The following is an 11,858-nucleotide window of genomic DNA, read 5'->3' as shown; positions in this document are numbered from 1 at the left end:
TCTCATGTGTGAAACTTTTGAATATTGTAAACTATAGGATTTAGAGAACTTTCCATTTAATAAAAAAAATTAGTAAAAAAAAAAGCGTAAAGCAACTATATTCCAATAAAGAGCTTAAAAACAAAAAAAAAGAATGAGCTAAAAAAAATATTAGTTCACATAAATATATATTCTAAATCAGCAGCCACTGGTTTTGGGTTTATTATGTGTCTGGTTCTGTCGTAAACACTTAATGATCTCAACTGGTTTAAGCCACACAAGCATGTGTCAGTGGTACCACCACTATTATCCATGCTGCACAGGGGAGAAAAACTAAGGTGCAGAGAAGGGTAAGCAACTGCTTAAGATTACTCAGCTGGTTCATTGGAGGAGCTGGGACTGAAATCCAGGTGGCCTGTTTCCAAAGTCCACAGGCTTTACCATTGCCTCTGCAATCTCCGGGGACAGTCACCTGTCTACACCCTCAGTCTTGGATCAGCCTGTTGGCGTGAGTGTGTGGAGGTGCTGGGGCCTCAGATACGAGGAGGTGTCCTTGGAAATCCATGGGAAAAAATCACTGAAGACAAGTCTACTGTTCCTTGCCACATGTGGTCCTGATCTGGTGGGGCCCTCCCCGTGTTCACTCACACACGTGGATCTCCTCTGGGCCCCGATGGTGACCACGGGAGCTGGGGAACTTCTCTCCATCTCCTCTGGGGAAGATCTGGAGCCCTCCCCAGGTGACCCAGCAAAGACAACACCTTTTCCCTTTGTTGGCAGAAAGCTTAGCAATCCCTGACCACCCCCTGCCCTGCCCAGCTGAGATTTAAAAAAAGTTTCCTCCCCTGGGCCTCGGGGTCACCTCCCACTGGGCTTTATGGCTTTCTTGACACCCTCGGGAGCCTCTGTAGCCCTTTAAAAGGGGCAGAGCCTGTAGTGGGCTGGCACCGCAGCCCTGCAGATAAGAGCGTCCTCTCTGGGAGAGCAGGTGTGGGTTTCCCAGCCAGTGCAGGCCAGAGCCCCGTCCCGAGTCACTTCCACCCTGATGTCTATAGAGGTGAGTTCACTGCTGGCTTCTTCCTCTGCAGCCTGGCCATCCTAGCAGTTGCTGAGAATGAATGCAAGATTGGGGTGCTGGGGGGCTTCTTTCTGGGCTCTCCTCCCATGTGTCCCCCTCCCGTTCCCCCCCGCAGACAGCGGCATCCATGTGTGACCTGGAGTTTGGTGGCGTCAAGGTGAAGGAGCCCGGCCAGGGGGGCAGGTGGCGTGGGTGCTGGTACGAGCTGTTCGTGCAGCCCTGCCTGGTCGAAATGCTGGGCTCTGCCCTGTTCATCTTCATCGGCTGCCTGTCGGTCATCGAGAACGGGCCGGACACCGGGCGTCTGCAGCCGGCGCTGGCCCACGGGCTGGCCCTGGGCTTGGTCATTGCCACGCTGGGGAACATCAGGTGGGAACAGCCCTGAGCGCTCAGCCTGCTGCCAGTCTGGGGAGCCGGCGGCAGGGAGCAGCGCTGTGGGCAGGGACCCCTGGGCACACGCCCAGGATCTCCAGAGCAGCGTGAATAAGAATGTGGGCTGGGAGGTGGTGGGGGGGTGTCAGGTCAGGCTGCCTGGGTTCGAATCCTGACTCTTCAGCCTGTGAGCTCTGTGGCTTTGACTAAGTCACTCCCCACACCCAGACTTCCCACCTATGAAATGGGAACAGTGGGGGTATTTTCTAAATCTTATTTCTCAAGCCAACACACATACAGGGCTATTCTCAGCACTTGCCAGATAGCAACTCATGTGATTCTCAAAACAACCCCGTAGGGCCGGTACTATTATTATCCCCATTTTCTAGCTGTGAATGAGAAAGCCAGGTAACTCGGCCGGGATCCCATGGCAGAGCCAGGAGGCGAACCCAACACCTCCTGGGGGAGGCACAAGGATGAAATGATGTGAAGAGCTTAGTCCATAGTGAGCGCTCAGTCGCTGTTGGTTGCCGTGTTGCTATTACCATGAGGACGGGGCTTTGCTCCAGCCTAGGGGAAGGTAGAGCTACGCAGAAGAATCCACCGGGGTGGGGTGGAGTGCGGTGGGGGTGGGTGGTAGGGAGGGCCGAGGGGCTCCTCTTGTGGGGCGCTCCCCTGGAAGGAAGCTCCACCCGGAGGTCGTGGGCTCTGGGAGAACCAACCACAATGACGAATGTCTTGGATGGGGTGCCTGGCAGGAGGATCTAGAACCTGGTTGGTCTGTATTTAATCTCACACTGAAAACTGATCTGAGTAGGGAAATTAAAATATTGTTTCCTAGAAAAACAGGATGGGAAGAGAACTTTAACATTTCTCTTTAAATATCTAAGGGAAGCTGCAGGTGGGATGAAAAACACAGAGTCCTCTGTTCCTGCCAGTCTGGGGTTGAAGGCAAACTTTATCACTGCTTAGCTGGGTGACCAGGGCAAGGAGCTGAACCTCTTTATGTTCAGTATAATAAAAGGTGATGATAACAGTAACTGATATTTATTGAGTACTAACTGTATGCCAGTACTCTGTATGAACATGTATTAATGATCTCTGCAACAGCCTTTATGAGGTAGGGATCACTGAGGCACAGAGAGGTTATATAACCTGCCCACTGTCACACACTTATTTGGCGGCAGAGCTAGGGTTTGAACCCAGGCCAGCTGGCTGGAGAGAACATCACTTTGCACTGCAGGAGACTGCCTATCTGAAATGCCAGGCTTTTATTCAGCCATTTTTAAAATTAATTAATTGATTTATTGGCTGCATTGGATCTTTTTTGCTGCACGTGGGCTTTCTCTAGTGGCAAGTGGAGGCTACTCTTCATTATGGTGGGCGGGCTCCTCATTGCCGTGGGTTCTCTTGTTGCAGAGCACAGGCTTTAGGTGCGTGGGCTTCAGTAGTTGTGGCACACAGGCTCAATAGTTGTGGCTCATGGGCTCTAGAGTGCAGGCTCAGTAGTTGTGGTGCACGAGCTTAGTTGCTCTGCGGCATGTGGGATCTTCCTGGAGCAGGGATGGAATCCGTGTCCCCTGCACTGGCAGGAGGATTCTTAAGTACTGTGCCACCTAGGAAGTCCCAGCCATTTGTTTTTGGTCAACAAATATTTATTCGGTACTTACTGCGTGCCAGGCACTGACTCTGAGGTTGTTGGAGCACCCAACACAGTGCCCAGCATTGTTTTATTGTTAATGAGTGTGAAGTGAGTTTCTGGAACATATGTGATGGTCCAGCCCCCTCCTGGTTGAGCCATGCTCTGAGTGACAGTTACTCTCTTCGTTTGGGCTGGGTGATTTTGGAGGAGAGGCTGATGGCAGAGAGGGTTCTGTCTCCTGTGGGAGGCCCCCCATCCCTACCTTCACCCCCCTGCTTTGGCGGAGCCCAGGCTAAGCTCGGTCATGGACCCGAATCGAAACCAAGTGGGCCGGGCTGCCCCTCTCCCCACCGATCAAGCCTGAGATCAGCTGGTGCTTCCCAATCCGGCAGGAAGCTCACCTGAAGGCCTGTGCACAGAGCTGGGCCAGACAGGTTGGGGCAGCTGGTGCTGAAGTGTCAGCATGTTGGACGAACTCCTTGTGTCCAGAGCCAAGGTCCTCGGCTCAGTGCCCTGTGTCCACTGCGTGGGCAGGCCCATTGGTGGGCTCTAAACAGGTGGGGTCACATGGGGGGTCTTGGGGTTACTGTCCCTCTTATTGGGCCTGTCCATCCCATGCACCAGAGGGATTTGGTGAGCCAGCCTCTCAGCCAACCTCCATTTGAGTGGCACTGGATAGGATGCCAGTGGGGGTAGCAGGGTATCGGGGGGCCTCCTGGCTCTGGAGCCTGGGCTGGTTGAGCGTCTCGGTGAAAAGAAAGGCTCTTTACCCACGACCAATGGAACCTGCCCCATGGAGTCAACCTGAACCTGCCCTTTGACCTAGGTTCAACTTTGTCACCTCCAAAACTCCAGATCCCAATCTCTGACTTAGTCATGAACCTCTAACCTCACTCCTGATTTGCAGTGCCATTTCCACAGACCTCTAATCTCAATTTTGCACGCAATGTCAGTCATACTTGCAGACAAAAAATAGTAATTTTATTGGGTGAATAGTTCAACCAATCAGGAGCTGTTGTTCAGGGCCTGGTTACTTCTAAGGGGAGGCCAGGATACCGCTCTTGGGCTATGAATTTGAAGCCTGGGGTCTCATTCTGACCTGTGGCCACAGCTCTGAAGGGCCAGACACAGCTCTGAGGGGGTCTGGAAGGAGCTGAGGATGGTTTCCCACCGTGTCCTTCCTCTGGGGTCGGGGTGTAGGCTAGGAACGGGGCTGCGCTCCCCTCCCAGGCTGTCCCCCATCTCCTCCCCCCACCCACCCAGCACCTCAGGGAGAGCGGGTGTGGTTTGGTGCCTGTTTTCTACTTGGGATGCCCTTGACGGACTCAGGCCCTGCAAGGCCAGCCGGGGAGGGGGCTGTTGGGACCCAGTCCCTGGGCCTCAGCCTCACGACTGCTTCTGCTTCTATGGATGACAGCGGTGGACACTTCAACCCTGCGGTGTCCCTGGCCGCCATGCTGGTCGGAGGCCTGAACCTGGTGATGCTCCTTCCCTACTGGGTCTCCCAGCTGTGCGGGGGGATGATCGGGGCCGCCCTGGCCAAGGTGGGTGATCCCCCAGGGGGCTGGGCTGGGGACTTCGGCTCTGACAGGGCTGCTGGGGTGGGTGGGTGGGGGATGGTGAGTGGGGACTGTCCGGTTCTTTTCCTGTTGCCTCCAGTGGGATTGGGTGGACCCTTTCTACCGGGGAGGGGACACGCAAAGGGCCTTTGGTTTCCTCCAAACCCACCCTATTCTGTCCATGGGTGGACACAGCCCTCCTGGACAGACCCGGAAGCAGCATTCAGGACTCAAGTTTTCTCTTCCTGAGTCCATTTCTGGCTTTAGATAATTCTAACTTTTTTTATTCATTCTTTCATTGATTCATTGTATAGACATCTCAGTAAGCACCGTCTGAGGGTATGGGATGAGTCCGGTTATTCTCCTTGGGAAATTCTTGACCTAATTTCTTTGTGTGTTCTCCGGTTGGCCTGCTTTTAAATTGAGTTACTCTACCTTTGATGGGAGTGAATATTCAATTTACTGGAATCCCTCCCATTCCCATAGGAAGGCCAGCTCTTCCTCTTAGCCGCAGAATTGCTATAGCTCTACGTAACTCCACGGCTAGCTCTTCCTCCCTCTTTGCCTACCTGACTTCCTTTTTTCCTTCTTTCCTTCTCTCTCTTTCCTTTCTGCTGTTCTTTTTTTTTTTTTTTTTAATTTTTTTCCCTATTTATTTATTTATTTATTGGCTGCATTGGGTCTTCTTTGTTGTCGCATGGGCTTTCTCTAGTTGCGGAGGGTGGGGGCTACTCTTCGTTGTGGTGCACGAGCTTCTCATTGCAGTGGCTTCTGTTGTTGCCGAGCACGGGCTCTAGGTGTGCGGGCTTCAGTAGTTGCAGCACATGGGCTCAGTAGTTGTGGCTTGCGGACTCTAGAGCACAGCCTCAGTAGTTGTCGCGCATGGGCTTAGCCGCTCCGCAGCATGTGGGATCTTCCTGGACCAGGGCTAGAACCAGTCCCTGCATTGGCAGGCGGATTCGTAACCACTGTGCCACCAGGGAAGCACCCCTGCTGTTCTTAAGTCTTATCCAGGAGGATGAGGCCTTGCTTGGCTTGTGTTGGGAGTGGGATCGGGGGGACTAGGGAGGTGGGAAGGGGTGAAGGGGGCGCCCTATTAGCCCGGCTGGGATTTGGTCTGTGGCTCTAAGCACTGCCCATCACAGACTTTGGTCTTGAATCCCATTTTGCTGTCTCCCCTGCCCTGGTCTCCCTGTGCCCCTGTTTGAGACCCTGCTGCCCTGTCTATTCAGAACGGGGTCCAGACCTTCCTGCTCTGATTCCCAATGGAAAGCAGTGCCGGACTCTCTTTCAGGCCAGGCCGCTTGTAAACTCGTCCAACACGATGGAGACCAGTGCAGGGCAGCAGCGGCCATTCACTGAGCGTCCCCTCACCCCCACCCCCCTCCCCCGCCACTGAGCACTTGGCAGAATCCTCTCATTTAATCTCCAACTTGACCAGAAGCCAGCATCAGTCCTTAGAGAGCACTCCCAACCTGGGCCGGAAGCTATTATTAGGACCACCCCTACTTTACAGAGGAGGAAGCAGAGGCACAGAGAAGGCAGTAACTTGCCCAAGTCCAAATGAGCTGGGGAGCAGCAGGGCCTGGATTGGGGCCCAGAAGCTTGTCTGTCCTGCTGTCTTCCCTCCCCGGGTGCCGTGATGACCCCGAGGCCGATTCCCTGGGAAGCCAATGGGGCTTAAGCTCCAGGGCTCTTCTCATCCCTTCAAAGGGGCCTTTTAGGGGGCTGGTAATGTGTTCATCTCGGTATACATATTTGCAGAGTTTGTAAATGTAAGGTATGTCTGTATTCTTTCTCAAGGAGGTCATCTAAGTTATATATGCTTCAGGTCCACAGCACTTGAAGCCACTGCTAGGTTATCCCCATTTTACAGATGAGCAAAGTGAGGCTCAGAGAAGTCCAGTAGCTCAGGCAAAACCACACTATAGGAACTGATGGAGCTGGGATGCACATATTGGACAAGACTTTTCCCAGGCTTGAAAGGATGGGGCCCCTCCCCTCAGCCCCCAGCTGTCTCTCCACCCCCACTGAGAAGCTGAGAACCGCTCTCTGCAGGCGGTGAGTCCCCACGAGAGGTTCTGGAATGCGTCTGGGGCGGCCTTCGTAACAGTCCAGGAGCCAGGGCAGGTGGCGGGGGCAGTGGTGGCGGAGATCATCCTGACGACACTGCTGGTACTGGCTGTATGCATGGGTGCCATCAACGAGAAGACACAGGGTCCCCTGGCCCCATTCTGCATCGGCTTCTCTGTCACCGTGGACATCCTGGCAGGGTGAGTGCCGCTCAGCCGTGGGACCACAGAGCTCAGCCCTGGGCCAAGGCTTGGCCCTGGAGGAGGGCGGGTCTGCAGAGCCAACCTGAGGGTCACAAACTCGGTTGCCAATAGAAGCCACGCAGCTAATGTCTGGCAGGAGGCAGACAACATTGAGTGGCGGGGACTGTAGCTTCTAAGGAGGCCACCACCATGCACCTCTGATAAGTTATCTCTGTGTGGGAATACGGGCTTGGGGTGACCCTTCCAACTTCATTTCAGGGAAGTCAGAAGACTGGATTTTTATGGGAATTTTCTAATTTTTGTAGTATCAATAAGCCATTTCTGTAGTGTTTATCCAGCCAGCGGGCAGCCAGGTTTTACCCTCAGATGTACCTTTAAAGAGCTTCCACACCCACTGTCTCGTTTATCTTGAGCCTCTCCGTAGGTTTGGGATGGCATTAAGGAGACAAAGGATTATTTCTCCCATTTTATATATGAGGAAATTGAGGCTCAGAGAGGACTCAAGTGACTTATTTAAGGTCATAGGGCAGTGGCAAATTAAGTGACAGATCTGGGATAAGAGCCCCTGTTACAGGGGATAAGGGAGCTCCTTCCTAAAGGTCAACTCCTTCCTTTCCTCTTGGACACAGGACCAAGTGTAGCCGTTCTCTGCCCTAAATCAGCCCTAAGTCATCCTTTGGGAGGTGGAATCTGGGGAGTCTGGGGACATGTGTGGGCAAAGCTGTGGCAGTGCTTTGCTGCCCTCTAGTGGCTTTTGCTTCACTTACAAGCCTATTGACATCCATTTGGCTTTGGCTACTGGACACAGGTGGGGTCAGTGAGGGGTGAGGCCTGAGGAAGGACCCCAGCCTGAGCGAATGGGGCAAGGGTACAGACACCAGGCTGGAGAGGTGCTCCTGGGGAATAGTTCCGCTATGGAAGCGCTGGGCCCCAAGCTTGCAGCAAAGACCTCAACTGGGTGAGCTAGGTTAGAGTTCACACTTGCACATAAATTATATGAGAAACATGGACTCTATATGCCTTTTCTCATTTGCTCCTGACAACGACCTATGAGATATGTACTTTCACCAAAACTGAAACACAGAGAGGTTGAACAAAGGTCACAGCTATAAGTAGCTGGGCTGGGTTTTGAATCTAGGTCCATGTGACCTCAAAGTTCACATAGCTGAAAACTGCCTGACTTTGCTTCATCAACTCTGGAGAAGGCATAGACCCCCCTCCCTTCCTTCCTGCCATCACTGAACAGGCACTACTTGCTGGCCATTCTTTTAGAGGGGTGTGTGGGGAGTGGCAGACTGTGGGGAGGACTCCAGGGAGGAGTCAAGCCTTTCACTTCCTAGTGTTAAAACTCTCTTTACCTGTGTCTTCTTTGGAACCTCCCAGACCCCCATGATATGGTAGCTTAGAGAGGGTTTCTGGGTAGCGTGTGACCTACGGCTACTTGGGGAAGCGAACTTGGGTGAGTCGGGGCTCCTTGGCTGGGATTCTGCTAACTGGTGTGGCTGGGTGTTTGCAGGGGTGCTGTGTCTGGAGCCTGCATGAATCCTGCCCGTGCCTTCGGACCTGCCGTAGTGGCCAACCGCTGGGACTTCCACTGGATCTACTGGCTGGGCCCGCTCCTGGCCAGCCTGCTTGTAGGTGTGCTCATCAGGTAGGAACATGACACGGGGTCACGGCCCATCTGGTGGGCTTGGTGATAGTTCCCAGAACGTCCAGGGCTAGAGGGTTAGGGTCTCACATGGGTTTGGAGGAGAAAAAAATGAGCATTCTTCAGAGGCAAAGGTTATGGCTCTGGGACCTTTGGTTGCAAGGTACAGAAATCCATTTGGATACAATGTCTTTAGGGCTTGGTCTTTCTCATAACCCCTACAGGTGGCCTCTGGGTAGACTTCATGCTCCTATAGGCGTTCCGATAGAGGCAAAGATGCCCACCAGGCACTCCAGACTTACATCCTGGCAGCTTAATAACTGGAAACAGAGGAAACAGGAAACAGTTCTTACAAAAGGCCTGGGCCTGCTATTCTCTGCGTTGGAACTGCCCAGCTTGGGCCATGTCTACCTCTGAATTGACCTCTGTAGCCATAGGGCCAGGCACTCTTAGTGGCTATGTCTGGAGCATGTGTCTTATCCTGGAGTTGGGGTGAGTCCAGCCTCATCTGAACAACTGTATGGAATGAAAGTAGGGGAGGAATAGCTCCTCACAGGGGCGTTGTACAACTCAGGGGAACCTATCCACAGAGAACACCATGTCGACGGTACCCCCAAGAGCGTGCATGCCAGGAGGTACCATTCACATGATACACAACGTGAGCAGTGCTCTCTGGAGCTGTGCAATGGATAATAAGGTTGATAGTGTTATCAGAAGGATAATATATGCCTGACTGTTCTCCTCCAGCTCCCTTCTCGTGAGCCTCAAGGATGCCTAGGGTCCTGTCCTTTCTGCTCCAGGCCGTTCAGGGATACAAGTTGGTACAGCGCCTGCTGTCTGGGTGACGACAGGCACTGGGCTGGGCTGATCTAGACTGCTTGCATCACTGCCCATCTGCAGCCCTGGCTTAGCCTATGGCTTAGTGAAAAGGATCACGAATATGTCTCTGATGCTTTCAGAATGGAAGAGAAGGGTATCTTTAGGGAAAGGTTGGAAACCCAATAGGAAAGTGTTTCTCCCTCTTCCCCAGGGAAATCTGGCTATTGAAGCTGGACAGCATCTCTCTGGAGAATTCTGGGCCTGGAGACGTGTGATGAAGGGCTGGGTCTCTCCCGGAGACTCGGAGACCTCACTGGGCCATCTGTTTTGTAGGTTCGTCATTGGAGATGAGAAAACCCGCCTAATCCTAAAGGGACGGTGAAGCTGAGATGGTGGAATTCCTGCCGCCCCAGGGACCCCCCGTGGACCCGTCCTGGACTGCAGACCAGATAGCTCTGCATTTCCTGCTGGGGCAGAGCCCCGAGGAGCGACTGACTTGCTTCCCCTGACTTGGGCCTGGCTTCTCAGATGTGCTAGGTCCTTCGAATGCCTTTGTGCTCAACAGAGACCTCAGCCTGGGGGATGTGTTGCCAGCACTGCCCAGCGGGAGACAGAAACAGAAGCACAACAGAAGAGCTTTTCTTGACAGGGAAGGTCCCAGGGGCAGAAGAATGGTTGGAAGAGGTGGCCATTTACGTGTCTCTGCTCACTTCCCTCATCCCCTTTCTCCTTCTCTCCTTCCCCAATTCCTGTTATAGAAGGGCCTTCTTTGGTCTGTTTCCTTGCTCCCTGAGCTGTCAATCTAGCTTTGTAATAAGGAGTCCAATGTTTCCTTCCGCGTGTCCACTGGTTGGCCTTTCTTTTCAGAAATGGACACCGCGGGGCGGGGTTGAACCTTATCTGTCCAGAGTCTAGTTAGCGAGAGCCCAGCTTAGAGTCCAGGGCCAAGGCAGGTACTTAGAGGGCAGACCGACCCAGAGCCTGTCTCCCACTCAGCCAGACCCACGGGCGCGCTGTCTGGAGCTCAGAGTCCATGCTACAGTCCAGTTTGGACTCTAGTCAGAAACAGTTCCAGATCACAGACCTCGAGACCCTGCTGAAGAGCCCAGCGTCGACTCCAGGGTGTGGTTTGGTGCCCAGAGCTATCCAGGGCATGGACTGATCTGCTCATCGCACTCCAGCCGGGGATGAGGGTGGGTATGGGGGTGGCCCAGAGCTGCAAGGATTTCCCGAGGAAATATATAATGTGGCATAATATAGCTCTGGGGAGACAGAGGCGTTTGGATGGAAGATCTGTGTATAGTGAACAACTAAGGATAAAAAATACATAAAAAGACACATTCTGAACTTCACGCCTTATGAGTAGAGTGTGTATCTGCTCTATAAGAATCTGTGGGTAATTTATGGGAGATGATCATTCTAACACCACAAAGGGGTGCTAGGGGAAAATAATTCTTAACAACAAACAAAAACATCACCCACTTCTACCGGAGAAGCAAAATACTCACCTGAGTAAAAAGGCAGAAAATGCTCATTGGAGAATATTACCCACACAAGAAGAGATTGCCTGTTGAGAATATCCTACTCAAATATCCGAGACATTCTGGAGAAAAAGAGAAAAATAAATCTGAATAACAACAAACCTAAACGGAAGAGCTACTCAGACAACGTGTTCCATGATGTGAAGGTGATTATAAAAATAGCTAGTAACTAAATAGCTACTGGTAATTCATTTCATTTCCACAACTGTACAGGTACATATTATTGTTGTTATTATTATTTTCTACATTACATATGAGGAAAGTGAGGCAGAGAGAAGTCAAATTACTTACTCAAGGTCATTCAGGAAGTGGCAGAGCTGAGATTCAAATCGCAGGGGTCTGGCTCCAGGGTCTGGGCTCTTATACACTTCGTGTAATTGTAAGACATATAGCTGCACTTAAAGACAAATAGCGAACATTAACTCTCGGGGTGAAGAACCCCAATTGTTAACAGGCGAACTATGCAGTAATAAGCCAGAAACATCCAATAAGAGGAAAAGCCATCAGGGCTAGTCAGGAAAGGAGGAGTCTTTGCTGGAAGAACATCTAGTAAAAACCTGTAATTTATCTAGTAGAGCAAATGAGTATGGTGAGATAGGAAAGGATGATGTGCTCATAGAATCGCGTGAAGAGAGGGAACACAAAGAACTCAGTGAAGGCAAATTCAAGACCCAGCATATGTTTCTAGATTCCATATATGTATATGGAGGGCAAAATGGTACAGATGAACCCAGTGGCAGGGCAGGAGTAGAGATGTAGACGTACAGACGTAGAGAACGGACTTGAGGAGTCAGAGAGTAGCACTGACATATACACACTGCCAAGTGTGAAGTGGATGGCTGGTGGGAAGCTGCTGCAGAGCATGGGGAGATCAGCTTGATGCTTTGTGAGGACCTGGAGGGGTGGGATGGGGCAGAGGGGAGGGGGGCTCAGGGGGGAGGAGA

The 11,858-nt window shown here is 52.2% G+C and overlaps 1 protein-coding gene across 1 annotated transcript; it reads left to right on the top strand.

Moving 5' to 3' along the window:
* The first annotated feature begins 1,184 nt into the window (after positions 1–1,184).
* AQP8 (aquaporin 8) lies at positions 1,185–9,755 on the top strand. The gene is given in 8 exon segments (XM_057749518.1): positions 1,185–1,426; positions 4,272–4,427; positions 4,429–4,615; positions 6,689–6,903; positions 8,423–8,557; positions 9,302–9,326; positions 9,328–9,371; positions 9,707–9,755. Coding segments are annotated over 8 exon segments (1,053 nt in total).
* The last annotated feature ends 2,103 nt before the right edge of the window (positions 9,756–11,858 follow it).

The sequence above is a fragment of the Hippopotamus amphibius genome, chromosome 9, assembly GCF_030028045.1.
Source record: "Hippopotamus amphibius kiboko isolate mHipAmp2 chromosome 9, mHipAmp2.hap2, whole genome shotgun sequence".
NCBI lineage: Eukaryota > Metazoa > Chordata > Mammalia > Artiodactyla > Hippopotamidae > Hippopotamus > Hippopotamus amphibius.
Note: the sequence above shows the minus strand (reverse complement) of the source record. Positions and strands in the feature narration are given on the sequence as shown.